The sequence below is a fragment of the Marmota marmota genome, unplaced genomic scaffold (assembly GCF_001458135.2).
Source record: "Marmota marmota marmota unplaced genomic scaffold, marMar, whole genome shotgun sequence".
In the NCBI taxonomy this organism is placed as follows: Eukaryota; Metazoa; Chordata; class Mammalia; order Rodentia; family Sciuridae; genus Marmota; species Marmota marmota.
In genome coordinates this window covers 37,632,024-37,657,277 of record NW_026000229.1, presented here as the reverse complement: position 1 = coordinate 37,657,277, position 25,254 = coordinate 37,632,024, and the positions used below count along the sequence as shown (strand labels likewise).

Genomic DNA, 25,254 nt, shown 5'->3' with positions numbered 1-25,254 from the left:
AGCACACATGTACATGAAAACAGCTACATTAGCACCTGGGAACTTGTTAGAAATGCAAATGCTAGCCAGGTGCAGTGGCATAGGCTTGTAATTTCAGCTGAAACTGAGGCAAGAGATAACCAAGTTTGAGGACAGCCTGGGTAATTCAATGAGACTCTGTCTCCAAAAAAATAATAATTTGTTAAAGTGCAGGCAAAGTGGTAGAATACCTGCCTAGCATGTGCAATGTAATCCCCAATGTCTCAAAAAAAGAAAAAATACTATCCCCATCTCCTTATCCCCATGATAGAATCATGAACGTAGAATAAGCTCAAAGAATTACAGAACACTGGATTTTCTTTAAACACTATCCCTCCATCCATCCATATCTCCCTTTCTCTTGTGTTTTACTGAGAAATGAACCCTGGGGCCTACATCCCCAACTATTTTATTTTGAGACAGAGTTTCATTAGGTTGTCAAGGCTGGCCTCAATCTTGAGATCCTTCTGTTTTCTGTGTTCCAATTCACTGGGATTACAGGTGTGCATCACTGCATTCAATTGATCATTCTGTTTTGAACTATTAAATAAGGGGATAACTATTATACATCATGAAAACCACTTGTTTTTAAGTGATGATACATTATTTTCACATTGTTCAGGGTGTGGATAAAAGCATTCAATAACATCTTGGGGGGATGGTACTATGGATTGAACTCAGGGGCACTCAGCCATTGTATTTAGAGACAAGTTCTCACTGAGTTGCTTAGTGCCCCGATTTTGCTGAGGCTGGCTTTGAACTCGTCATCCTCCTCTCAGCCTCCTGAGCTGCTCAATACATTTATCAGAATCTAATAGGTATATAAAATATACTAGGAAATTAGTGAATCCCATCCCAGTTTTTTCCCTAAAGGAATTTATATTCCAGTAAAAGAATGGCACAGTAGTTCTTCACAAGTGTCATAAAAAAGCTCAAACCACATTTTTAGAAATCCTGAAGAGGAAGAATCACATCTATTTGAGAGATGCAGGAAATCTTTGTATAAGTACAGGTAAAGCCAGGTGTGGTAATGTATGCCTATAGTCCCAGCTACTGGAGAGAATCACTTGAACCCAGGATTTGAGGCTAGCCTGGACAATACAAGGAGACCCCTAACTGAAGAAATTTTAAAGAGTGCAGGTTAAGCCTATTCAGATAGATAAATCAAAACTTTTTTTTAATGGTGTGAAGATGAACCCAGGGCCTCTTTCCTACTACACCAGTGCTCCATCATTAAGCCACATCCCCAATACTTAACATTTAATGAGAATGAAATTGTCTTTCTTGAGCAACCTTGAACATTCATATCTTAGTTAGCAGAAGCAGAAGTGAGTCCATTCTATGAAAACAGGAGCTATTTTATTTGCTCTTTAGACACAAAAGGAAAAAAAAATCATTAAGCCATAAATTGAATTCAGATGTCACTCACTTATACTACATACATAAATATCACATTCTGAACTGTAACTTGTTTTATTCTTGTAACTAGAAACTATTATGAGAATTTTGAAGAAATGAAATATGTTTAATAAAATCCTTCCTTGAACTTATAGTTTGGGGACCCTTTTTTAGAAGGTTTAATGTTCATATACCAGTAGTTGATGTGAATTCAAATTGATACATTTATTTTGGCTTGTTGCCCTTGGGTTTTGCAGAATATTGTTTCCCTTTAATTAGGAATTCTCATTCTAGATCTGGAGTCCTCAAAGAATTGATTTATCTTAAAGTCTTACCAGGTACATCTACTCTAACAATTGCTGCTGCCATCTTTCTCTGAAGTTTGCCTGCATATCATAATAGAAAGGGATTTAGTGCTGGGGATGTAGCTCAGTGGGAGAGCACTTGTCTAGCATACACAAGGACCTGGGTTTGATACTCAGCACCACCAAAAAGAAAAAAAAGGTATTTATATTCTTGGATCTTGAAAGCACTGTCAGTACCACTTCTTACCTACCCATCCTGGTAATTTAAATCTTAGAAACGAATTTCTCACCCGACTAAGTTCTGTGCCTGAAATGTTCTCTTTTCTAGATATGGTCTCTCTGGCAGTGATGTCCTGGATAATGTAGCATATGCTCGAGGATTCAACACAGACCACCAGACTCAGCTCCTTTATCAAGCGTCAGCCATGATGGTAGAGTCTAGGTATGTGCTTAGCAGAAGATACCAAATATGTTCCCAGAGCTCTTTGTATCTTGTTCATAGTAACCCGAATTAGAAATGGAGAATTTTAGTTTCTGTTATTATGCTTATGACATGTGTATATGCACATGGGCTTTACTGGAGATTGAACCAGAGCTTCATGTCTGCTAGGCACACACTTAAAGCTCTGAGTTGTATACCTCAGCCCTTTTTTGAGACATGGTTTCACTCAGTTGCCCAGGCTGGCCTTGAACTTTGTAATTCTCTTGCCTCAGCCTCTGGAATAGCTGGATAACGGGTGTACATAGTCACTCCTGGCCTATTTTGACACTCTTGTTTTGTGATCGAGTCACTAATGAAAAATAAAGCCAAGGGCTGGGAGTATAATTCAATGGTAGAGCACTTGGCCTAGGATGTGTGAGACCCTAGATTTAATTCTCATCACCATACACGTACAAAAAAGAAACATGATCTAAACACCTATATAAAAATTAAAATATGAGATTTTAGAGGATTGAATAAAGGAATAGAAACTGACACAGGCTAGAAAGTCTTCAGAAAATGCTTGTTCTTGTTGGGCTAGTGACTCAAAAGAGTGAGGCAGGAGGATCTCAAATTCAAGGCCAGCCTTGGCAACTTACTGAGAACCTTGTCTCAAAAAAAAAAAAAAATAGAAAAGACTGGGAGTGTAACTCAGTAGTAGAGTGTGCCTCTGGGTTCAACCCCTCGTACCAAGAGAAACAAAAAAAAAAAAAAGAAAATTCTTGTTCCCTTTAGGTATGCACTGCTTATTGTAGACAGTGCCACCGCTCTCTACAGAACAGACTACTCAGGTCGAGGAGAGCTCTCAGCCAGGCAGATGCATTTGGCCAGGTTTCTGCGGATGCTTCTGAGACTTGCTGATGAGGTAAGCTGCAGGGCTACAAAAATTTACAGGAACCTTGCTGAGAGGTGAGGACATTAGTGCCTAATATCAAGTTATTAGTTTAAAAATGAAGAGAAACCTTAGTCATTCGTTGCTTTGTGGGGGGAAGTGGTGGCAGCATTAAGGTTCTTGGAATGTCCCTGGCTACAAAACTCACATCCTTTCCCCATCAGTTTGGTGTAGCAGTGGTAATCACCAACCAAGTGGTAGCTCAAGTGGATGGAGCAGCCATGTTTGCTGCGGATCCCAAAAAGCCTATTGGAGGAAACATCATTGCCCATGCATCAACCACCAGGTAAGGTGATGGCATTAATACTTCTTGCTTAAATATATGTTCTATTAACTGTGAACTAAACATGACAATAAAACATTTCCATTTAAACCATATTAAAGCTGACATTGTGTAATTAAACACTTGGGAACTCTTGCTAAATCTAATTGTCTTACTCTGATTGGTACTGGTGTTTTAACAGAATTTAAAACTCTGTTATTGAAGAATGAGTATTGAACCTCTGCCTGATTATTTTGAAAACTGTCTGTTTCAGTATGAGCATTCCACTAAAGGGGTCAGAGAGAATGGATTTCTCCAGGTTAGAAATGCACTAAAATCCCTAATGTCCTTGTAGGAAATACACAGACATATACATATATATCTTAAAAAGCTCTATTATAAAGTCAGGATGTAATTATAATAACTTGGTCTGTGTCTTTGGGTCAGATTATACCTGAGGAAAGGAAGAGGGGAAACAAGAATCTGCAAAATCTACGACTCTCCTTGTCTTCCTGAAGCTGAAGCTATGTTTGCCATCAATGCGGATGGTGTGGGAGATGCCAAAGACTGAATTACTGGATTTTTTCCCCTGTGGTAAACTTTAAGCGCTGCAATCTAATGGAGAGGACTGCTCCCTGGGGTTCTTCACAAGCTTCTTCCTTGTTGTGAGTGCCAGGACAACATCCAGGAAAATAGCTATTATATCAGCCTTTCTAATTGTGTAAATAGGAGACAGGTCAGAATTCACAAACTGATCTGAAATGTTTATTCCTTCTGGAGCATGTTAATCTTTGTGATTTCTTTGGTGTTTATAGAGGTATAAAATACCTTTGACATAGTGTCTTGGAATGGACTCAGGGCTAACAGGTCTCCAAGAAAAGTAGTTGGGAAGATCTGATTTCTTCTTTCACTTCCAAATAATGATAAAATAAAATGTCTGAGCTCTGTAGCCAAAGGAGTGAGTCTCTTCACAGGATCTTCTATCAGCAAAACTCCCCTATTAATTAGAATGTAGGTTTTAAGGTTGTATGCCTGAACTCATAAAAATTTGATTTAGATTAAGGACTCTTGATGAGGCCTGCTGGGCTATCAGTCCTTATTCTTCTACTTGCTTGGTCTTTTACTTACCACTAAGACTAACTGAATTCTGGAATCTTAAGCATTTCAAAGACTAAGTAAGCAGATACAATATGAGGCTGTTAATAACTTTTTGTAATGAATATACTATTTGGTTTTTTTGTGGTCCTAGGGACTAATCCAAGGGATGCTCTACCACTGAAGTATATCTCCATCCCTTTTTATTTTGAGAGAGTCTGCTAAAGTACCAAGTCTGACCTCAAATTTGTGATCTTCCTGTATCAGTGTTTTCAGTTGCTAGGATTACAAGTGTGCACTGAAATCCAGAATGAGTATACTGATTGGTTTTTGTTGTTGTTGTTTGTTTTTACTTGTAGATATATACGTAAGTAAAGGTGCTATGTCTATCTTTATGTGGTGCTGAGGATCGAACCCAGTGACCCACGATAGGCAAGCACTATACCACTGAGCTACAACCCCAGCCCCTGAACGTACTGTTTATAGGATAGTTATCTAGAGCAAGATGAATATTTCAAGATAGGGTTTCCATAATACCACTTTGGCACTGAGTAGTGCTGGTCAGTTTCTATTGCATTAAGTATTGAAAACTGAAAAGAAAATCCTACATTCAGGTAATTGACCTTATATCCTTCAATCCAATGGAAAACATTACAAGATTGAACTATCATGACATTCCTATGGCTTGTTTTTATTCCATAAGTCTCAGGTTGTAGGGGTCTGGCACTTGCCCAGATTATTTTGTTTCAGAAGTTTGAGATCCTTCTGTTGTTAAGACTTCTACTTGGAATGGGTTTCAATCAGTTCTAAGTTTAAAAGGCCTCTCAGCTAGTATTGGGATATGTGACACAGAAAATCTCTGCCGCCGCATATGTTGGTCCCCTACTTTATGCAGGGAAATGGGAATATTTAGATCAATTTAATGCAGTTTTGTTTGACTGACTTTAAGGGAGTGGGCATGGCAGTACACACCTATATTCTCACTGAAAGTGCTCATTGACCATCCAAAAACTTTGGATTTTAGATAACAAAAGTTGTCTTATCCTCAGAATTGACTGTATCTCGGGTCTTCTTTTTCTACATCACAAAATAAACCTAGGTTGGTCTTTATAAAGACAATGACAGATTCTGCAGTGAAATATTGGCTCTCATAAAGGCACCTCAGCCCTATATGGTACTTAGATGAATCTGACCTAGACAATTATCTTACTCTTCATTTGGAATTGGACTTTGTGCTAAACAAGAGGGGCAGGGAACACTTATTTAGTTGCAGTAGATCTTGTTCAGGATAAAAACAAGCTCTCTGGCTATGTTTTACACGCAGCTAAATTTTTCCACTGGAAAGAACATTAATCAAAGATCTTATTTAGTGCACTGTTTTTCTATGCATATCATTTCATGTGTAGGAGGAAAAAAACAGAAGATTGTCATCATTGTTATCAACTTTGGTTTATTTCAAGCTTGTGCCAAAATATATTCCAGATAATGCTTCAGATCATTGTTGCACAATAAACCCTAATGCCATTTCTGTCATTCCAAAAGCTGCCAGAACTCTGGAAGTCAAGTGGTCCAGCCCCTTAACCCAGGAATACAGGTAGAGTCCACATGATAGGTGATGAGAGGGGCAATAATTGAACTGCTCTGGCCCCTCGTTTTGTCCTGGTAAGTAGGGTATGATCTTAGGATTAAGATGTAGCTAATGAATATTATGAATATTAATCAGTGAAAACATTAGAGTGACAAGTTCTCTTTGTTCCTTTAGCTCTTTGAAAGTTCATCTATCTCACTGGCAGTGCTGCTACTTCATCTTTCAGCTCTAGCAGCCTTCAGGGATCCACCCACACTTAACCCTAGGGCAAATGCCAGTTTAAGTCTTCATTTTTCAAGAATTTCCTTAAGGGGAAGAACAACAGAAACCCAAGGTGCAAGTTCTTCCCTAATTTTAGATTAGGTAAAACATGAGAATAAATTAACTGATGGACAGCAGGCAAGAAGTTGGGGAACAGTAGTGGGTAACAGTCAGACCCAGGGGGCAGAACACTACCTAAACCAGTCTTGCTTGGTTTTCTGATCTTAGCAGGGTCTACGGAAAAAAAGCCTTGATTTTTTTTCCCCTCTTAAATAGTATTCCTGAAGTCACAAAGGCCATTGAAATGTGATTATTCTCCTAAAATTACTTCCAGTTCTTGCAGATCCTTCTGGAAAGCTGAATCCTAGAGAAACAAACAGAACAAATCTAGTACTCAAAATCTGCACCAATCTTTTCTCAAACCACCCGTACCTGAGGGGTCCTTTGCTTCCCTCCTGAGCTCTTAGCTGTAGTCTTTTTCCTACTTTCCCAGATAGCCTGGAGCCCGTGAAATCTGTCTCCTCCCCTAGGTAAGATGTACACAGAACACAGAAGAGATTCCATGTAGAGGATAAACTCTCATCCCAGGGAAATAAGACCTCAAAGGAAGATTTTCTTTATTGAAAAGGTCACATGATGACACAGTGGTAGAATTCAGTATTTTAAAAACTCTTTAAAAAGTATTACCTCATTAGTAACATCTGGCAACTCCAAGGCCAGCTTCATCCACCTTTTAGCTTCAGTGTTTTTTCCTAGTTCTCTATAGCACTGAGAAGAGACAACAATAAAAACCTGACAAACACCACCAGGAGATAGGAAGAACAAAAATATCTATGCTTTCAAGAGTTCCCAGAAGGGTTGGGAATGTGGTAAGGTGCCTGGGTTTGGTCACCAGCACCGGAAATATCATCTACATAAATGTGTTTTCATCTAGGTTGAAATGAGTTTACCTTGGAAATATACACCCTTCCTGCTTTGGAAAATCCTGGCTGTAGTTCTTCAACCTAGAGAGGGAAGGCATTTCATTAAGAAGTTGTAAAATTCAAGTCAGGCAAAAGTTTATTAAGTAGACATTTCCAGGCCCCAACCAAGAGACTGATTCAGTGGTTCTAGCCAGGTAATTCTTTTTTCCTATACAACAGGCAGACAACTTTCCCCTGTAGAAACCCTTCCCATTAAGGGTCTCAGTAATGTCTTTAGGAAAAATAAGGTTACCCTGGCTCTGGGGCTGCTACCTATCTATCTCCCCTCATACCTTCAAGAAGCTTTGTAGGGCATCCTGCACAGTTGCACTGAGAGGACTTTCAAATAAGGCTGTAGCAGTTTTTTTTTCTAGCCAGCCTAAGTGAGAGACCTGCCATCAAAAGATCAAGATGTAAATAAAAGGTTTAAGAAAAACCTTTAAGAGTAGTGAATAATCTGATCTAAAACCAAACAGCCATCAATAACATGAGCATTGAAGAAATGGAACCCACCAGACCAAGATGATGAAGCTGAGGACTAACCCTGGTAGAGATCAGTGTCAAAACACGTTTAGGACCATTATGACAGCCCTGACATAGCTTACCTGGTAGCACCACCTGCCAAGAAGAAAGTGAGCCATGGGGTTTTCTGGCTGGAGAGCAATGGCTTTGTCCACATGCTCCTGAAGGAAAAATACAAATATAAAACATCAAATCAAAGAGAAGAGCAGCAAGGCACTGAGGTTGTAAGAAAGCCCTTCTAAGGGAGCTGGGTATGAATAGGCAATCCAGAATAGACCAGCCTAAGGGAAGAAGCTTATCCTCACCTTGAAACTAAAGCCACTCTGGATGCGCCTCTGGATGCCCTCATGCTCAGCCAACTGACCACAAAGCACTGCATACCTAAGGGGGGAAGCAGCAGCAAGCTCAAGGACACAAGGACTAGGTACTATCACTGCAAGGATCAGTGCCCCACCCATAGCCTAGTTGTGTTATCCTCTATCCCTCCATGTTCAAATAGAGCTAAAAGTATGATTTTCATTTTATTAATTCCCTCTCCAAGACCTGCAATTCCAGTTAGTATTTAATACACAGTGGTAGGCTTACAGTTCTCCAGAGTGTTATAGGCATTAAAAAGCTTGGCCCATCACATTAAATCTCTTCACATTTAGGAATATTTAGGGAAGCTGGAAGTGGTGTCACATGCATGTAATCCTAGCAACTCAAGCTGAGGCAGGAGGATTGCAAGTTCAAGTGCAGCCTCAGCAACTTAGCAAGAACCTGTCTCAAGGGGTTGGGGATGGGCTGGGGCTATAGTTCATGGTAGAGCACTTGCCTCGCATGTGTGAGGCACTGGGTTTGATCCTCAGCACCATATAAAAAATAATAACAAAGATTTTTTTTAAAAAAGGGTTGGGGATGTAGCTCAGTGGTAGAGCACCACTGGGTTCAATCCCCAGTACGAAAAGTAAATATACATATTTAGGCAAGGTCTCGATACACATCTCTAAAATCTCCTCATATAGTACAAACATAGCTAATCATAAAAACTTGAAAAACCAGAAGACTAGAGGTGTAGTAGAACATTTGCCTAGCATGTGCAAGGCCCTAAGTTCCATCCCCAGCACTGCAAACAAAAAAGTAGAGAAGTGGGAGTACACATAAGTCAGCAGAAAACTAAATGACTTAAGTAGCTTGTTAATTGTCTCCTAAGCAAACACTAAAGGTAGGTCTTGGCCTTCGGAGTACACAGATATATCATCAGAATTTGGGAAACTATGCTCTCAGAATGGCCAAATTGGGTAAATAAAGGTATTGAGTCTCCAACTACACCTAAAAAGTAAATATTTAAAAAAAAAAAACAAGGCCAAGCCTGGTACATGGTGCACACCAGTAATCCCAGCTACTCAGGAGGCTGAAGCAGGAAGACCAAAAGCTGAAGGGCAACCTCAGCAATTTCAGACCCTCTCTCAAAAAGACTAGACTTAAAAAAAAAGACTAGACTTGTAGCTAAGTGGTAGAGCACCCCTCAGTTCAATCCCTAGTACTTAGCGGGGCTGGGGGGTGGTTCTACGTTATCCACCCCAGCATTGTTTCTAGAAGCAAAATTTGACATGCATTGAGTGCCTAACCAGGCCTTAGTTGCTTCATTTACTAAATACCTGGGGTTATCTGTATCAGACACTTCCAGAGGTTCATATCCATTGTTAATCAAAACAGCTGTTCCTCAGAGCCAGTTTTCATCCTTGGGATCCTAGACCAGGAAAGCAATGACACCCTGGAGAGTTACCTGGTCTCCAAGAACCCTTGCAGAGGAGGTTTCAGCAACAGAGAAGCACAGCCTCTCAGCTCACAATCTGAGGGCAGAGGCTTAGAAAGCTATGGAATAGTGAGAGAGGGAAAAAATATTTTCACTAAAACTCAGATGCTAAAATCAGGATTTTGGACATGGGTAGGTTTGACTAATAAGTTGGTAGAGTTTTGCTCACAAAAGACCACAAAAAGGGCTGATGTGTTTTGGGCTTTTTGTTTTGTGGTGCTGGGGATCAAACTTGGGGCCTCATGCTAAGTAAGCACTCTACCACTAAGTGACATCCCCAGCCCAGTAAGCTAATAATTGACCTCTCAGCTTCTTTGGCTTTGCTTAGTTTTTTTCATGCAAAGAAGCCAAGGTCCACCACCAGCCAGGGATCACAGCTAGAGGAAAGAAGAGTTTATGTAGGACAAGGGAGCAGCAAATTGCTCCAGTCTCCCTGAGGAGACAAGAACCCACAAGTTTTTATGGCTAGGGTCACTTTTACAAAGATACCCATTTCTTCTAGCCACAACAGGAAAAAAAGCTTGCTCTCCCAACTTGCCTCAGCCACAGAGCATCTCCCAAAGAAAATCTATGGTCCCTGGCTGGGATAGGGTTAGCATGTAGAAATGCAGAGTAGAGCTCCCCATCCTGGATCCTCTGGCCAGGACAGAGAAAAGAAAGGTCTCTGTTCTGGCTCTTGCTGGCTCTTGTCAGAACCCTGCAGGGTGTTATTACCACTGGTGACATTCAGCACTCTCATTCCCCTTCTCCAGAGCAGCCTTTGCTTCTTCCTTTCCTGAAAGATAAAGGTAAATCTAGAATTGACATGGGCTCCCTTGTACACTTCCCTGGGAAGTGCTGTGGGAAAAATGAGTACTTTAGTTCTCACTAATACCTATACAATTGGGACTTACATGGAAATAGTTTGTGAAAAAGCTGTATATGGGTTCTCAAGGATGATTCCTCTTCACCTTGGAGAGGTGACCCATATCTGTCATCAGTGGCAGATGTATAAAATTTGATAAAATCCTCAAAAGGATCCACCACCTGCCCTAGTGCTGGGGATTGAACCCAAGACTTTCTGTTATGCTAGGGAAATACTCCACCAATGAGCTATACCCTCAGCCCAAAGCCACAACTCTTATAGGAGTCAACCGACTTCTGCATAGTTTTACCAAGTTTTCTAGGAACCAGACTAACAAAGACATCAAAGTCCAAACACATGAAAGCTTCTAATGAGGGTCCCTTAAAGTATTAAAGAAGATGGAGTCCATAGACCTCCAGATGAGGATCATTACAACCATACACTGGAAAAAAGACATTGCAAAAAGGGATTTTTCCTTTGATCAAAATGGAACAAAAGTAATATATTGAGGTTGTCAGTTGGCTAATCTGTACTGTTTGCTCATATTTTAGTAATTTTTAAGGCAACTGATGCTATAAAAGTCTCTTAACTCTCTTTTTCCAAACATAAAGGCAATGTGACCCCACCAGTGAGGGACATTATCTTTTAGGGTTTCTATCTCCTTCAAAACACTGTGTCACTAGGAAAATAATAGTGAATATGTGACAGCCAATTCTTACCAAGCTGGATAGTGGGATGGACAAATCATAGCCGAAGAGCCACAGAATGCCTTCCTTCTAGAGATAGAATAACTTGGGACCCAGTAAATCCCAAGTTTTCAATTTTGCCAGTATTTCAGTGACATCAATACAAGTACATTAAAAGAAGTTGGAAGCTGAGTGCAGTGTGGTGCATGCCTGTGATCCCAGCGGCTGGGGAGGCTGAGGCAGAAGGATCACAAGTTCAAAGCTAGCAAAAGGCAGTAAGCAACTCAGTGAGACCCTGTCTCTAAATAAAATACAAATGCTGTGGATGTGGCTCAGTGGTCCAGTGCTCCTTAGTTCAATTCCTGGTGCCAAAATAAATAAAAGCTGGAAGTCATAATCTAGAGTTTGTAAATTACAAATTTACATCGTTACAATTTTACAAATTACATTGTTACAATTTTATTTTAGTTTAGCTATACATTATATACTATATTTTTTTTATAGGTCTTCCACATCTGCGACAATGGGACAAAATGGACTTGACCCAATAAGGATAATTCTAAAAGACTACAATTCCAGAGCAAGACCTTCAAAGACATTCCATAGTCATCTAACCTCCAGTAGGAATAGACTTGTCCAGGAGTGCTAAACACAAAAACCAAACTAAACAAGTGCTGGCTGTGGATACTACTGTGACCACTGCTCACCCCCTGTCTTCATGATTCATTCTGGCTGTTAGCACTAATAAGAAACAGTTTGCCCTTCGGCTTTCTAAGAAACACAATGGCAGTTCACAAGAACAGGAATCTTACAAAATGGAGCAAAAAGGGAAAAGAAAGTGGTTGGTCCATTTTCTAAGAAAAATAGGTATGATATGAAAATACCTGCTGTGTTCAATATAAGAAATAATGGCTACTCAGGAGGATTGCATGTACAAGGCTAGCACTGGCAACTTAGTGAGGCCCTGTCTCAAGGTAAATAAAAAGGACTAGGGATGTAGCTCCATGGTAGAGCACCCCTGTATCCAATTCCCAGTATCCATCCCCCAAAAAATGGTTACAAAGATTTAAGGAAACAAAATTGCATCTAATAACCTCAAGGGTTGTATGTTTAAAGTTAGCCTTGTTGATCTACAAAATGGTAAGATTACATAGAAAATTCAAACTAATTTCTGAGAATATTCAGACATACACTTCCTAACTTCTAGGGCATGGATCCCATGACAGACTGTTTCATGGCCACAAATGGCAGACCATTATTGAAGCTCATGATGATGTAAGAATACCAACAGTAGAGCTAGGTATGTGCTTAGTGATAGAGTGCTTGCCTAGCATCCACAAGTACCTAGGTTCAATCCCCAGTACCTTAAAAAAAAAAAAAAAAGTTATTTCCTTGTTTATTCTATGTTGGTTTTACTTAAAAATGTGATTATTAGATTTCGAAGACCTCTTGTGCTCAGCACCAGTAAGTAGGTCTACCAAATCTAGATGGAAATCATAACTTTCGAAGTACAAATGACTTGAAAGATGAAGCCAATAAACTGATTCTATACAGCATTGGAAAGAAGCAAGGTTTTCCAATCTCCTTTTCATGATATCATTTGTTAGTTTAAATAAAGCTAAAGAAATTAAAGTTTGAGTTGAAAAACTGATAGGACTTCATAGAGAAGGCAGCAGCTCTGGAAAAGGTATGGAGGGTGAGACAGGTGCTAAAGATGATTGAGCTGATGGATGTGAACCACCACTCCCAGAATCTTTCTAAAATTCAGACTTTTCATAGTAACAAGTAAAAAGTCCCATTTGGGGATGGGTTGGGTGAGAAATTATCAGAGGAAAAGAAAAAGTTGTTGATACCAAGATATCAAAAAAAAAAAAAAAAAAAATCAGCCCAAAAGCTGATCAGAATCCTCACCTGAAATTTAAGAGGGGCAGCAGATGCTTTTGAAGAAAAAAAAAAAAAAGTAAAAGCACCTTCTCTTAACTTCCAGGGAACTTGAGAGTCTGTATCAACTCTAAGTTTCTCCATCAATAGAATTCTAATAATATTTAGAATGCTGACCTTGAAGTATTGTCAGATTCACATTTTCAAAGGTTCAGTAACATTTGGGCTGGGTTTATGGCTCAGTGGGAGAATACTTGTCTAGCACGTGCAAGGCCATGGGTTTAATCCTCAGCACCACATAAAAATAAATAAAATACAGGTATTGTGTCAAACTACAAAAAAATAAATAAATATTAAAAGAAAAAAGATTCAGTAACATTTGTAGGGTTGTCTTAAGTGGGAAAAATGACAAATCCATATTAGTCAGTCACCTTATAATGAACTGGATCATATACCTGGAAGCCCATTTAGGTGCCTGACATAGGGTGTGTGGCAAGGTAGGGTTAGGGATAGTCTCACTTTTTTTTTTTTTTTTGCAGTATTGGGGATTGAACCCAGGAGCACTCTACCATGGAGCTACATCCTCAGCCTGTTTTTTAATATATTATTTAGAGACAGAGTCTTTGCTAAATTGCTTAGGGCTTCAATAAGTTTCTGAGGCTGGCTTTGAACTTGCAGTCGTCCTCTCCTGCCTCAGCCTCCCAAGTTGCTGGGATCACAGGCATGTGCCACCATGCCTGCCCTCCTCAGCACTCTGTTTTGAGACAGGGTCTCCTTAAGTTGATTGATTGGACTGACCTTAAATTTGTGATCCTCCTGCCTCAGCCTCCCAAGTAGCTGGGGTTATTGGTTTGCACCATCATACCTAGCTCACATCAGTCTTGTTTAAAGAGTCCACCCTCATGACAAACAAGGACAAGCCCGGAGTCTGGCACAGGTCTGATATACCCTATCCTCCACAGTACTTAGACAACAGATTTGCTAAGTGGATATCAGGGATTTCTACACTAGCAGTAAACTCCCAAACTGCTTCTTAAGTGTTCACCATATATACTCATATTCTCAGAACACCTGCCACATAGACAGTATAACTAAAACCAGATTCCTAAACAGCAACCAGAAACCTTGAGTTCTACCTCCTTTCCAGTTAAGAAAGGAGGCTTTGCCAAGCATGGTGGCACACATATATAATCCCAGCAACTCAAGAGGCTGAAGCAGGGGCTGGGGTTGTAGCTCAGTGGTAGAGCACTTGCCTAGCTTGTGTGGGGTACTGGGTTCAATTCTTAGCACCACATAATAAGTAAATAAATAAAATAAAGGTCCATCAACAACTAAATATTTAAAGGGGGGGGGGGTGAGGCAGGAAGACTATAAGCTCAAGACTTAGCAAGACCCTGTCTCAAAAACTGAAAAGGGCAAGGGATGTAGCTCAGTGGTAGGCATCCCTGGGTTCAATCCCCAGTATCACAAAAAAAAGGTAAAGGCTTTGCTTCTCTTATGCTTGAGGAGTAAGAACAAAGACTAATGCTAACATGATACAACTACCCTTAAAATCATGTGCTCCTGTGTCAATTACTATGACATGCAAAGAGGTAAACCGCTGTATGTCAAAAAACAAGAGTCCCTGAAAACCCGAGTTTATCCCCTAGTGAGTAAGCCACAACTCATAGCCAACATCCGGTGGTTCCCCTGAGTAGATGAACCACCTGTACCTCCACAATCAGTCACTTTCCCACTAGGAACCTTCTCAGCACCTACCATTTAGGGCATATGACTTCTTCTCATTCACCTCCTCAGTGAGCTCACACATGTCACTGTAGGCCCGGGCCAGGCGCCAAAGAAAGTCCTGTCGGCTTCCATACTGTGAAACAAACAGGAATGCGACACCACATCCTCAGTTTAATTTTCAAAGATAGTGTGTTACAGTCACTAACATGAGGCCAACTGCTATGCAGTCTTCCCACTCCATAGACCTCCCAGGTTCAGAACTGATGACACATCTCTAGCTGATACCTTGCATAATCACAGGGAAGGGCACCCTGGCCTTATACTGCTAGGGGAAAGGTCAAATCCAAGAAGATACAGAGGGACACAGCAAGAGGAGTCTTGCTGACACGAAAAAAAGTGTGAAGGTGCCCAAGAAAAGAGCGCTTGAGTGCTCTACACACTTGTTACTTGTGATAGAAACTTCAAGTTAGAGCAGACAGATTGAGTTCTACCTCAAGGAAAATAAGAGGAGGGGTACCCATTCCAGTCCTTTCCCCATTTCCCCCTACAGAGAGAGTAAGAGCTTATTTTGAATCCATAGGAGGCAGAGAACTATACTTCTCTTCCTCAGCAGGAAGAAAGCTCTGGGGCAGATAGTACCCCGGCTGGGCCTTCTTGGAAAATGATGTGCAACCTGGGGAGCACAGGCAGAACTAGCCATCTCATTCCCATGTTCCTTCCCATGTTATCTTGCAGGGTCAGTCACCATATGGGCCTTTCTTCATTCCCTATGGGTCAAGAGATAAGGGAGGGAGAAGAGGGGAAGCAGACAAGCAGTTGGAGCCTCACCGCGAGCTTGTTGTTGAGCAGCAGCTGGAAGCCCTCACGCTTATTCTGCTCACTGCCCTGGTGTAGCTCATCAGCCTGCTGCAGGAGGGGCAGCACATCCTCATGACCCAGAGAGACTTCAGCCTCTAAGACACCAGATGCTGGACCTGAAGCTGCTTCCACCTCCAGCTCCAGAGAATCCTTTCTTCCCATCTTTACAGTTTCACAGCTCACTTCATCTTCCCCTTCATCCTCACTCTCCTTGTCAGAGTCTCTCTCATAGTCAGACTCAGCATTGGCTGTTGTATAACTGGCAGAGAAATATAAATAACAGGGTCAACTCAGCTGATTATTCCATTCAAATCCCTAGGGTCTAATCCTTCAGCCATAAAGAGGCTCTAGCATTGTTGTACAGTGTACCAAATAAGAATCATGTCCATCCCTTAATGGTAGAATTAGTCTTCAAGAAAAAGCTTCCTATGGGAACTGTGGACTAGGAAAATTATCAGGGAGAGTTAGAGTATTGAAGTGGGGGCCCTGTGCTGGTCAGGGCCAATATCAGAATGCTTTTTGAAGACCACCAAACCTGCCAGAAAACGAAAAGGGAAAAAGCTCAGAAAAGTATGTAAAAAGTGCTTGCCAGTAAATCTCTTAGTACAGAGAAACAAAGTCATTTTTCTTCTTTTAAAGTGCTTCAGTAAACACACACACACACACACACACACACGTGTGTTCATGTTTTGTTTGTGCATACGTGCAGTACTAGGGACTGAACCCAGGAGTTCTCTACAACTCAGCTACAGCCATTTTTATTTCCAGGTGGGGTCTTGCTAAAATGCCAAGGCTGGCCTCAAACTTTTAGTCCTCCTGCCTCAGCCTCTGGAATGGCTGGCTTTTTAAAAAAAAAAATAAAATAGTGTTTTAAAATAAGCAGCAGGGGCTGGGGTTGTGCTCAGCAGTAGAGAGCGCTCACCTAGCACATTCGAGGCCTTGGGTTCGAACCTCAGCACCACATAAAAATAAATAAATAAAACAAAGGTATTGTGTGCATGTACAACTAAAAAAATTTTAAAAATAAATAAAATAAGCAGCAGACTGGAGTGTGGCTCAGTGGTAAGCACTTGCCTACCATACCTTGTGAGGCCCTGGGTTTGGTCCCAGCACTGAATGGGGGGAGGTGGGAAATACATACATGCACATACCTACACACTCACACCTTAAAGATATACGTGGAGCTGATCTCCTGAGGTGGAGTGATCACAGTCTTAAGGATTTGCTAATCATCTTTGTTTTATCAGTCAAAAGCACCTGCCAGAACCAACATGGGTGGGTGCCAGCTTCTGAAGCAACAGGCAGTCACACATCCTTGTTTTCCCCCCTCCCACCCTATACTGGGGATTGAACCCAGTGGTGCTCTACCACTGAGCTACATACCCAGGCCACCTCCCAGAGCCCCCCCCCTTTTTTTTTTTTTTTTTGAGATGGTAGTCTCGCGTTGCCCAGGCTGGCTTTGAACTTGCCATCCTTCTATTGTAGCCTTCTGAATAGCTGGTATTACAGGCATGGACCACCACACCTGGCCGATATTCTTTGTTAATTAAACCTGTAGCACTGACCCAAGTCAACAACCAAACCTGTAATAACAGGAGAAGCCCTTGGGAACTTGAGGGAGTAGTTGAGTGGTAGAGGCCACTTTGCATCTGAAAGAAGGAGAGAAAATGCAAACTACACCCTAGGGAGCTCCAACCCTGATGTATCCACTGAAGAAGCAGCTAAGTTTCTCTTGGATCTCTCTCCATCAGGAGCTGATTAACTGCCAATTAAATCAAACATGAACTAGACAGGGGAGAAGGTAGGACTTCCAGGGGCCAGAAGAAGATACAAGAGAGCCCTTGAGTCTGAGTGAAGGGAAAACAGATTCTATACTGAAACACAGGAAGATCCTAGTGTCCTTTGCAGGTAAACCTTCCTACTTCCTGGAGTAAAAGGTAAGGATAGTCTCTCTATGGTTGGTGCAAAACTAAAGGAGGAGAGATGAAGGAGACAAAGTAAATACAAAATAGCCTAAAGTCGGGTTAAATGTTGAACACAAAAGTAGTCTTCCTCATCTAGAAAGTCAGAGACTACAAGAGTACAGGCAGGCTCCAGAAGGTACCAAGTGAGCAAACAGATCTGGTGTGCTAGTCTAAGCATGCAAATTTCCTCTTTATAGAGGAGTCTTGCTGACACGAAAAAAAGTGTGAAGGTGCCCAAGAAAAGAGCGCTTGAGTGCTCTACANGGGGGGGGGGGGGGGGGGGGGGCAAAAACATCCACTATAAGAACTTGAATTTTAAATCTCCCTAACCTCACCTTTCTTTTCAAGAGATTATCCAAGTATCTTTTGCTAGCAATTTGCAGTAAAACCTTTAGAAATTAAAGGGACAAGGAAAAATGATATCCAATTTCACAACTAACCTAGGTAGTGCCAAAAGACCAGAGAGGGGCAACCAAGAGAAACTCCCAGCTAAGCTCTAATGCTTGGACAATAACTTGACTTGGAAGAGAAAATCAAACCAGAGTCTACTCTGCCTAGCTAGATTCAAAGGCAAATGAGCAAGTGGTTTATTTGGAGTGAGAGCTTATATCTAGAGAGGGGAAGACCATATTCTGGACTAGACTAAGGACTGCCTCAGACACTTTAATTCAAAATAGGAGTCTCATCCTCCAGCACATCCAGGGAGGGAACACTGTTCTCACCCTGCTAAAGCTAACCAGAAGGAAGAGCCTGCAGTACTGCTATCCCCTTGAGGCCTAAAGGCAGAGCTCACACAGCCAAGGAGAAGCAAAGGTCAGCAGGGGCTTGCCACCACAAGAGTGACAGCTGGTACAGTCCTGTGAGGCAGGGAGGATCTGAGGAGGCTGGCATGGGAGGACTTTGTGCCTTACCCCACTTCAAGGAGTTCAGCCTTACCAACCTGAAGCCCCACTGCCTGGAATCAGCCCACAGGTTTCCAGGGCCTGAGATTTATCACATGCAGGGACACTACATTTGCACCATTCCCTCACCTTACACCTGCTGCACTACCAATCTAGCCCTTATGGGTGGCCCTTTTCTTTAATATACCTTCAGGCTTGAGTTGCTAGGCACAAGCAGGACCTTTGAAAAGGCCCTTTGGACATGTTGTTTCCACAGTGGACAGGAGACCAAGCTACCCTCTATTCCTTAAGGAGAGCCCACTAGTCAGAAATAGAGTACTGAGTTACACATGTACCCTCCTGGCAATTAAGTTTCCTTCAATTCCTAAACCCCACTAGAGGGGCTGAGCCTGGGCATTCAGAGATGACTAGGCATGACCCCTGACCCTGAGAGGGAGAGAAGACAAGACCCAAATAAATGATGTTATAAATGCCCAAGGAGGAGTGAAGGTGAAGGTGAGGTTGCCGGCAACCTGCTTGGCTGGAATACCTGGAAAGCCTGGCTATAGGAGCTGATGTTTTAAGGCACGTTGGATTCTGCCAGGGAAGGAACTCAAACTGTAGTACAATGCCATGGAAACAAGTTCACAAAACTGCACAGGGATTGTGCCTCTGCCAATCAGTCTGTCTCCTGAAAGCTCAAAGTTGTTATATATTTGGAAGAAAGAACACCACTTTCATTGTAACACAGTAGCCCATCAGATCTCATTCTTTCACCCCTCAAAGAAGTTCTCTCCTTCCCAAGGCCCACATGCCAAAAGCCATGTCAGAATTTGTGGACTCTTCCCAGAATATTCCCCCTTGACCTATATGGCACCTTCCATGACAAAAAAGAATTATTCACCATGGCCGCTGCCCCAGATAGCAGCCTGCTAAGCCAGAGTCTTGCACCATTAATGGCTTTCATGTGCCACAGGACTGGTCATGGGACTCAACCTGCTGGAACTATAATTAAGAAAGCCACCCATCCTTTTGGTGGCTGAAAGCCCTACCTTGCTCCTTGTGACCTTCGAAGTTCCAGTGAGTATCCACAAGTTATGTACCCTAGTAAACCACTCTGGCTCTAACTCAGCCCAGAAGTTATATCTATATCTATATCTATATTATATATATCTATATCTATATATATATATAATATATATCTATATCTATATCTATATATATACATATATATATATATATATATATATATATAAATATATATATATATATTTTTTTTTTTTTTAACTCATGAAGGGCCTGGAGTTCCACATCCTGATTCCTGATTTTGGACAAAGTTGTGACTTCTCCTTCCATGCTTCCCTCTTAGAAAATCCAAATATCAATTACCCATCCACACGTGACCTTCTCCCTTGGGTTGTACAGAAATGCTCATTAGGTCTCAGCGTCCCCTATCAACTACTTCATCCTTCTCTTTCTTTGCCATTTGGATGTGTCAAATATTCATTTCATTTTTGCTCTCTCCTCTTAACAGCCTTTGGAAGCATTTCACAGCCCAGAGCTATTAGGTAAATTGAATAGAAAACAACCACTTTTACTACCCTTGAGAATACAGAAAATTGGGATCAGACAACCCAGGAAACAGTCATCATGAATGAAGGACTATAGCTAATGCATTAAGACTTCAATTGTTTTAGCTGGGGGTAGCACTCATGAGGCCTGGATTCAACCTCCAGCACCAAAAAATTTTAAAAGACTTCACTTATTTCAAAAGGCACATGAACAGTGATCAAATCCAGCATTGTGACCAATGGCAGTGATATGGAAAAAGAATGATTTTCTTAGAAACTCAAATGGGTGCACACATAGCTCAGTGGAGGGGGGCTTACCTAGCACACATGAGGCCCTGAGTTTGATCCCCAGCATCACAAAAGAAAAGGAAAAGACAGGAAAAAATATCCCAAACAACTAAACAAGTTACTTGAGTAAGTTGTGCAAAACTACCACTGTGCTTCCAGCCTTCCCTGGCTAGAAGTGGGCAAATGAACCGCGGCGATTCCACTTCACAGTGTAGCCTATGGTCAGACCTGAGAAATTAGGAGTTACCTCCCCACTGTGAAGAGGAAAAGGAGCTTGAGCAAGGCTCATGGAATCTCTGAGAGAGAGGGTGCAAACTTTGTGCTTACAGACCTCTGCTTACCTTGCTCGGCCACTCAAGGAAAGGAACAAAGTCAGGAAACAATAGTTATAAAATTCTTGTGATAATACAGAAAAATGCCCAAATTAATAAAAAATATAACTGTAAAAAATATAACTGAGAAAAATAACAAATGGAAATAAAACCACTGTTAACATTTCCATTCTTCTGAATGACAAACTGGATGGGATATTTGTTTCAACTGTTTGGTTTCAATTACTCACACCCTTACCTTGTTCCAAAAATTTAGAGTGGCTTGGTTTGAATTTTACTTTGACAAATAATACTTTTACAAAACCACCTGGTTACAGCCACAATTGCCTCCAGGAGAGACTCACCCTCCTTCACTCTCAGCATCTGTGAATGCAGCTCCAGAGGAGGCTGTGAAGTAGACAGAGCTGGAACCAGTAGAGTCACTCCGCTCCCGGGCAAATGGGAACCTCCGTCGCCGAACTGCTCTCTGATTCTCCTCCATGTGGGATCTGCAAGGCAGAGTCCATTTCAGAGGGACCATTAGATACAGCCTTTTTTCCCTCACTCCTCCTCACTAAATGGCCCAAAGCAGAGAAAATCCTGGGTTTCCACCCTAAGAGCAAGAAAGGCAGCACCCTACATGGCAGACTAGGTTGGACAGAATGAAGAATGTCAGCTGCTACAATGGATCATGAGGAGCCAGAAGCAACGAGCTTGTGCAAGGTAAGAAACCCAATGCACAGCTTCCCCACTAAATTAGGTTAGAAACTATAGAACTGGCTCCTTCTTAAAGATGGCCAGCAATGGCCAGAATGCTACAGCGGAAAAATTTTTAGGGGCAAGGAAAAATTGAAGGGTAAGAGAAACAAAGCAAGAGAGGAGGCTGTATTACTCACCGGACCTCCCCAACAATCTCCCCAGCAAGCCCTTGAAGGCTGCTCCTCAACTCCTCCACCTCCCGCCGTAGTGCCACAAGACTGGTCAGCACAAAGTCCAGGCGGTCCAGCACCTTCTCCTGCCCTTCCTGTGGAAGGCTGGGTAACACCGCAGCATCTCCAGCTTCACCTGGGACAGCTCGCAACAGCATCGCTGAAGGAAGGGGGTAACCAGGAGACAGACACACATGGGATGTGGTGAGGAAAAGATCTCACACCTAGAATTTTGAACCACTTGCTTCTTATTGGAGTTCAATATACAGAGACGATCTTGAGGCTCAGATAGCTTACAATCACAGCTAAGTGTTAATAACAAGTCCCAAGTAACTATTCAGAAAGAAACTAAGTTCCTAGTCTCTACAAAAAAATGCCCTGTACTCCAAGAACCTTCCACACCAGGGCCCTTCAGCAAAGCCGTGCACAGCAGATAATGTGAAATGCTTACAAGGATGCAAGACCTAGGAGGCAGGACAGCTGCCCTATTAGAGTAAAAGAAAGGTCTTTAACTGACCTTATAGTGCCAAATACCAGGCAATCAATACCAACTAACAGCAAAATTAACATTGGGCTCACCCAAATTCTGATCTCTCATTTCACAAAGAATAGTAAAGTACACTTCTCTTCATTTAGTATTGTCAGAGAGGAAAAAAAGAAAGGGGGAAGTCAGTTACCAAGAAAAGTTACACTGGAAAAAGCCCATACAAACTCCATCAGAAAAACACCATTACCAAGCCCCAACTACCCAACCCTGACTTGAGCTCTGGGTGAATTCCAACAGTGAAATGCTAGCCATTGAAGAGCCACTTAAGTCAATTGGGCTAAACAGGAAAGAAATGAGGAAGACAGAATCCACAGAATAGGAAAGCTGAAATCACTTCTTCAAGGAAATCTAGTAACAATGTAAACCAAACTATAATACATACCCCACAGGGTTCAAGAATGTAGAGCAAGAAATACCTCTGAGATTGTGGTCACTTTCCCAGCCTCAGTAGTAAGACAGACTACTACTAAGAAACTACAAACAAATTAAGAAAACCAAAGGAAAGACAAATGCACCCAGCATGTCACATTACCACTGTGTTATGAAATGCTAACAATCAATTGCAATCTAAGGTAGTAACTTTTTTTGTTTGTTTTTTGGGATTGAACCCAGGGATGCTTAACCACCAGCCACATCCCCCAGGCCTTTTTATGTTTTATTTTGAGACAAAGCCTTGCTAAGTTGATGAGGCTGGCTTTGAAATCAAAAAACTCCTGCCTCAGCCTCCCAAGCTGTTGGGATTGCACTATGCACCACTGCACCCAGATAAGGTATAACTCTTGAAACACTCCTCCAAAACAGCTTTCTAAACCATCTGATTTTGTATGCCAGAGAAAACATTCTTTTCCAATTAACACAAGGTGAGAGGATCTAAATGATCCTCCATCACACAAATCGGGGGAGTAGTTTGAACCAGCCCTATATCCTTTGCTCAAAGGAATGAAGGTGAAAGTTTTACAAATTTCAGCTGCTGGCTTCCAGCCATATTCAGTTTCAATTGCATGAGCATGCTCCCAGCCCAGGCTGCAATAGTAAGGTGGAAAGTACTCTGGACCAGGTGACTAGGCCCAACCTTGCCACTTATACTCTGACAACCTCTGGGGAGTTACACAATCTCTCTGAATCTTTATTTCTTCATAAGAAGACTAAAAAGCTTGAATTAGTCTCCAAGTTCCCTTCAGGTTCTAATATGTAATTTAATATATGAACTCTGACTTTTAATTTCTACAAGATTAGTTATTCCTTTTGCCTTGTTTTGAACTCTTATTACACACCTCACCCAAAACTAAGAAAGTGCCTTTAATACATACAGCATTACTGTAGCCAGAACTAAAACCGAAAGCTAAATGATCTTTTCACAATATACTTTCCTGGAATTATAGAGGAAAGAGTACAGAAAAGGAGATACCTTTTGTTTTCAATAAGTTTTCCAAAAAAAAAAAATTAAACCCTCAGGCAACCTCCTCCGCTGCCTGTCCCACAAGTTCTGTCAAAGGCAGCTCGTACCTAGGCCTATCAGTCAACAGGCTGACCTCCGTTTCAGGCTCCTTACCCTGGCGTCCAGGCTCTGAAGTCTGAGCGCAGTCCAGGGAGTTGGGCAGGATCTGGCTCCCGCCATGGCGCTGGGTCCGTTTCCATCGCTGCCTGTAAAGGATGCACAGGAATCCAAGGCCGGCGGCGGAGCCAAGCAACAGTGCCAGCCCCGCGCGGGCGCCACCCAAGGCCCCCAGTCTAGACATGCTGCACCTGCAACCCGCGTAAAACACGGGAGCGAGCGGGCGGAGAGGAAGAGATTCGTGAGCCTGGTCCACCCACCCGCAAAGCCGACCCGACAGATATCCCTTTACTCTAGGCTGCTGACTACCCTCACAACAATCCCGACCCTAAGGTTCCGCCAGCTCCCTGGCCCTGGCTATCGCGCCCCTCTCCCAGCCTGGCCGTAGCCTTCCTTCCAACACGCTCCCTGACCCTGATCAGAGTCTGGCTTCTGAGTCTTTGACCCCCACCTCGGCCCACCACACTGCAGACAAACTCGTTACCCTGGCCTCCTCAAGTCCCCTAAGCCACTCGCGCCCGGCAGGAAATAACTCAGACCCTTACCCAGCCTCCAGCCACCATGGCAGCAGCAGCAGCCGCCGCGGCCTCACGCTGTCAATGATCGTGACGTCATTAAACTGCGCCGTCAGCTCACCGCAGACTGGCGCACAGCGATGACCCTACCCGCCTCCGAAGGTCCAGTGGCGGTCAGAGGGGCGGGGAAAGGGGCCGAGACCCCAGAGAAAACTGGGAGATTTTAGGGCCAGATCTCTTTCCAGAACCCCACCGTCTGGCCATCTAGGATTTCATTTCCCACAAATCACATCAGTTTATCTGCTGCTCCCGGTATTTGCCACGCTTTCTACCTTCGCTTCTACCTGCAAAAGACGACCTCTCTACCTAGAAAACGCCACTCCCCTGCTTTTCTTTACGGTGTCTTAGCGCAGACTTACTTTCATTTAGGCTTAACAGTTTATGGGCTTCCTACTCTGACCGTGTACTAAATTCTAGACAATAGCGCCTTTGGCAGATCAAATTAGAATAGGTAGACTGCTGGTTATCCATGAGAAGTCCCCCAGTCCCTGGGGCCAGCTTCTGCCAGCTAATGCTTAAATTCACATCATAGAACTGGCTCAATGGTGTTGCGCTTAGCATGCACAAAGCTTAGGGTTAAAGCCCCAGCATTCCACCCTCACCGACAAAACAAAGAAACAAAATTCAAATTATAGCTGCATATACAACACTAAAAAGTCGTTCTTGCCGGACGCGGTAGCGCACGCCTGTAATCCCAGCTGCTTGGAGGCTGAGGCTGGAGGATGGCAAGTTCAAAGCCAGCCTCAGCAATGATGAGTTGCTAAGCAACTCAGTGAGACTCTGTCTCAAAATAAAATAAAAAATACGACTGCTTATGTGGCTCAGTGGTCGAGAGCCCCTGAGGTCAATCCCTGATACCAAAACAAGCAAACAAAAAACAGTCGTTCTTACATTAACGGGGACAGGATTATAAACTTTTTCCACTTCCAGAATGGATAGAATCTTTTATCTGATGATAGAATCTAATGGATTGTTGTTGTTGTTGTTTGGTTTTTGTTACTGGGGATTGAACCCAGAGACACTTTACCCTAAAAGCCACATCCCCAGACCTTTT

At 42.3% G+C, this 25,254-nt stretch overlaps 2 protein-coding genes across 4 annotated transcripts in view; one reads left to right on the top strand and one right to left on the bottom strand.

Moving 5' to 3' along the window:
• Positions 1 to 11,808, top strand: part of Rad51 (RAD51 recombinase) — a 33,164-nt gene extending 21,356 nt beyond the window's left edge. For 2 of the 3 annotated variants that reach the window (XM_015480823.2, XM_048793532.1), the window contains 4 exons: positions 2,050 to 2,163; positions 2,938 to 3,067; positions 3,259 to 3,380; positions 3,804 to 4,314. In XM_015480823.2, the coding sequence (XP_015336309.1) occupies positions 2,050 to 2,163; positions 2,938 to 3,067; positions 3,259 to 3,380; positions 3,804 to 3,927 (490 nt within the window). In that variant the 3' untranslated portion in view covers positions 3,928 to 4,314. Of the gene's footprint in view, positions 1 to 2,049; positions 2,164 to 2,937; positions 3,068 to 3,258; positions 3,381 to 3,803; positions 4,315 to 11,616 lie in introns of those variants that run through there. The other variant, XM_048793531.1, reaches the window with a different exon arrangement.
• Positions 6,564 to 24,284, bottom strand: Rmdn3 (regulator of microtubule dynamics 3). The gene is made up of 13 exons (XM_015480822.2): positions 24,171 to 24,284; positions 23,623 to 23,816; positions 21,491 to 21,683; positions 20,960 to 21,103; positions 15,550 to 15,838; positions 14,752 to 14,854; positions 10,297 to 10,357; positions 8,090 to 8,165; positions 7,868 to 7,945; positions 7,556 to 7,654; positions 7,251 to 7,304; positions 6,988 to 7,068; positions 6,564 to 6,664 (listed from the first exon to the last, which is right to left on the bottom strand). Exons 2-13 carry the CDS (start codon positions 23,807 to 23,809, stop codon positions 6,611 to 6,613), a joined length of 1,419 nt encoding a protein of 472 aa, XP_015336308.1. The 5' UTR covers positions 23,810 to 23,816; positions 24,171 to 24,284; the 3' UTR covers positions 6,564 to 6,610.
• Between the last annotated feature and the right edge of the window lie 970 nt (positions 24,285 to 25,254).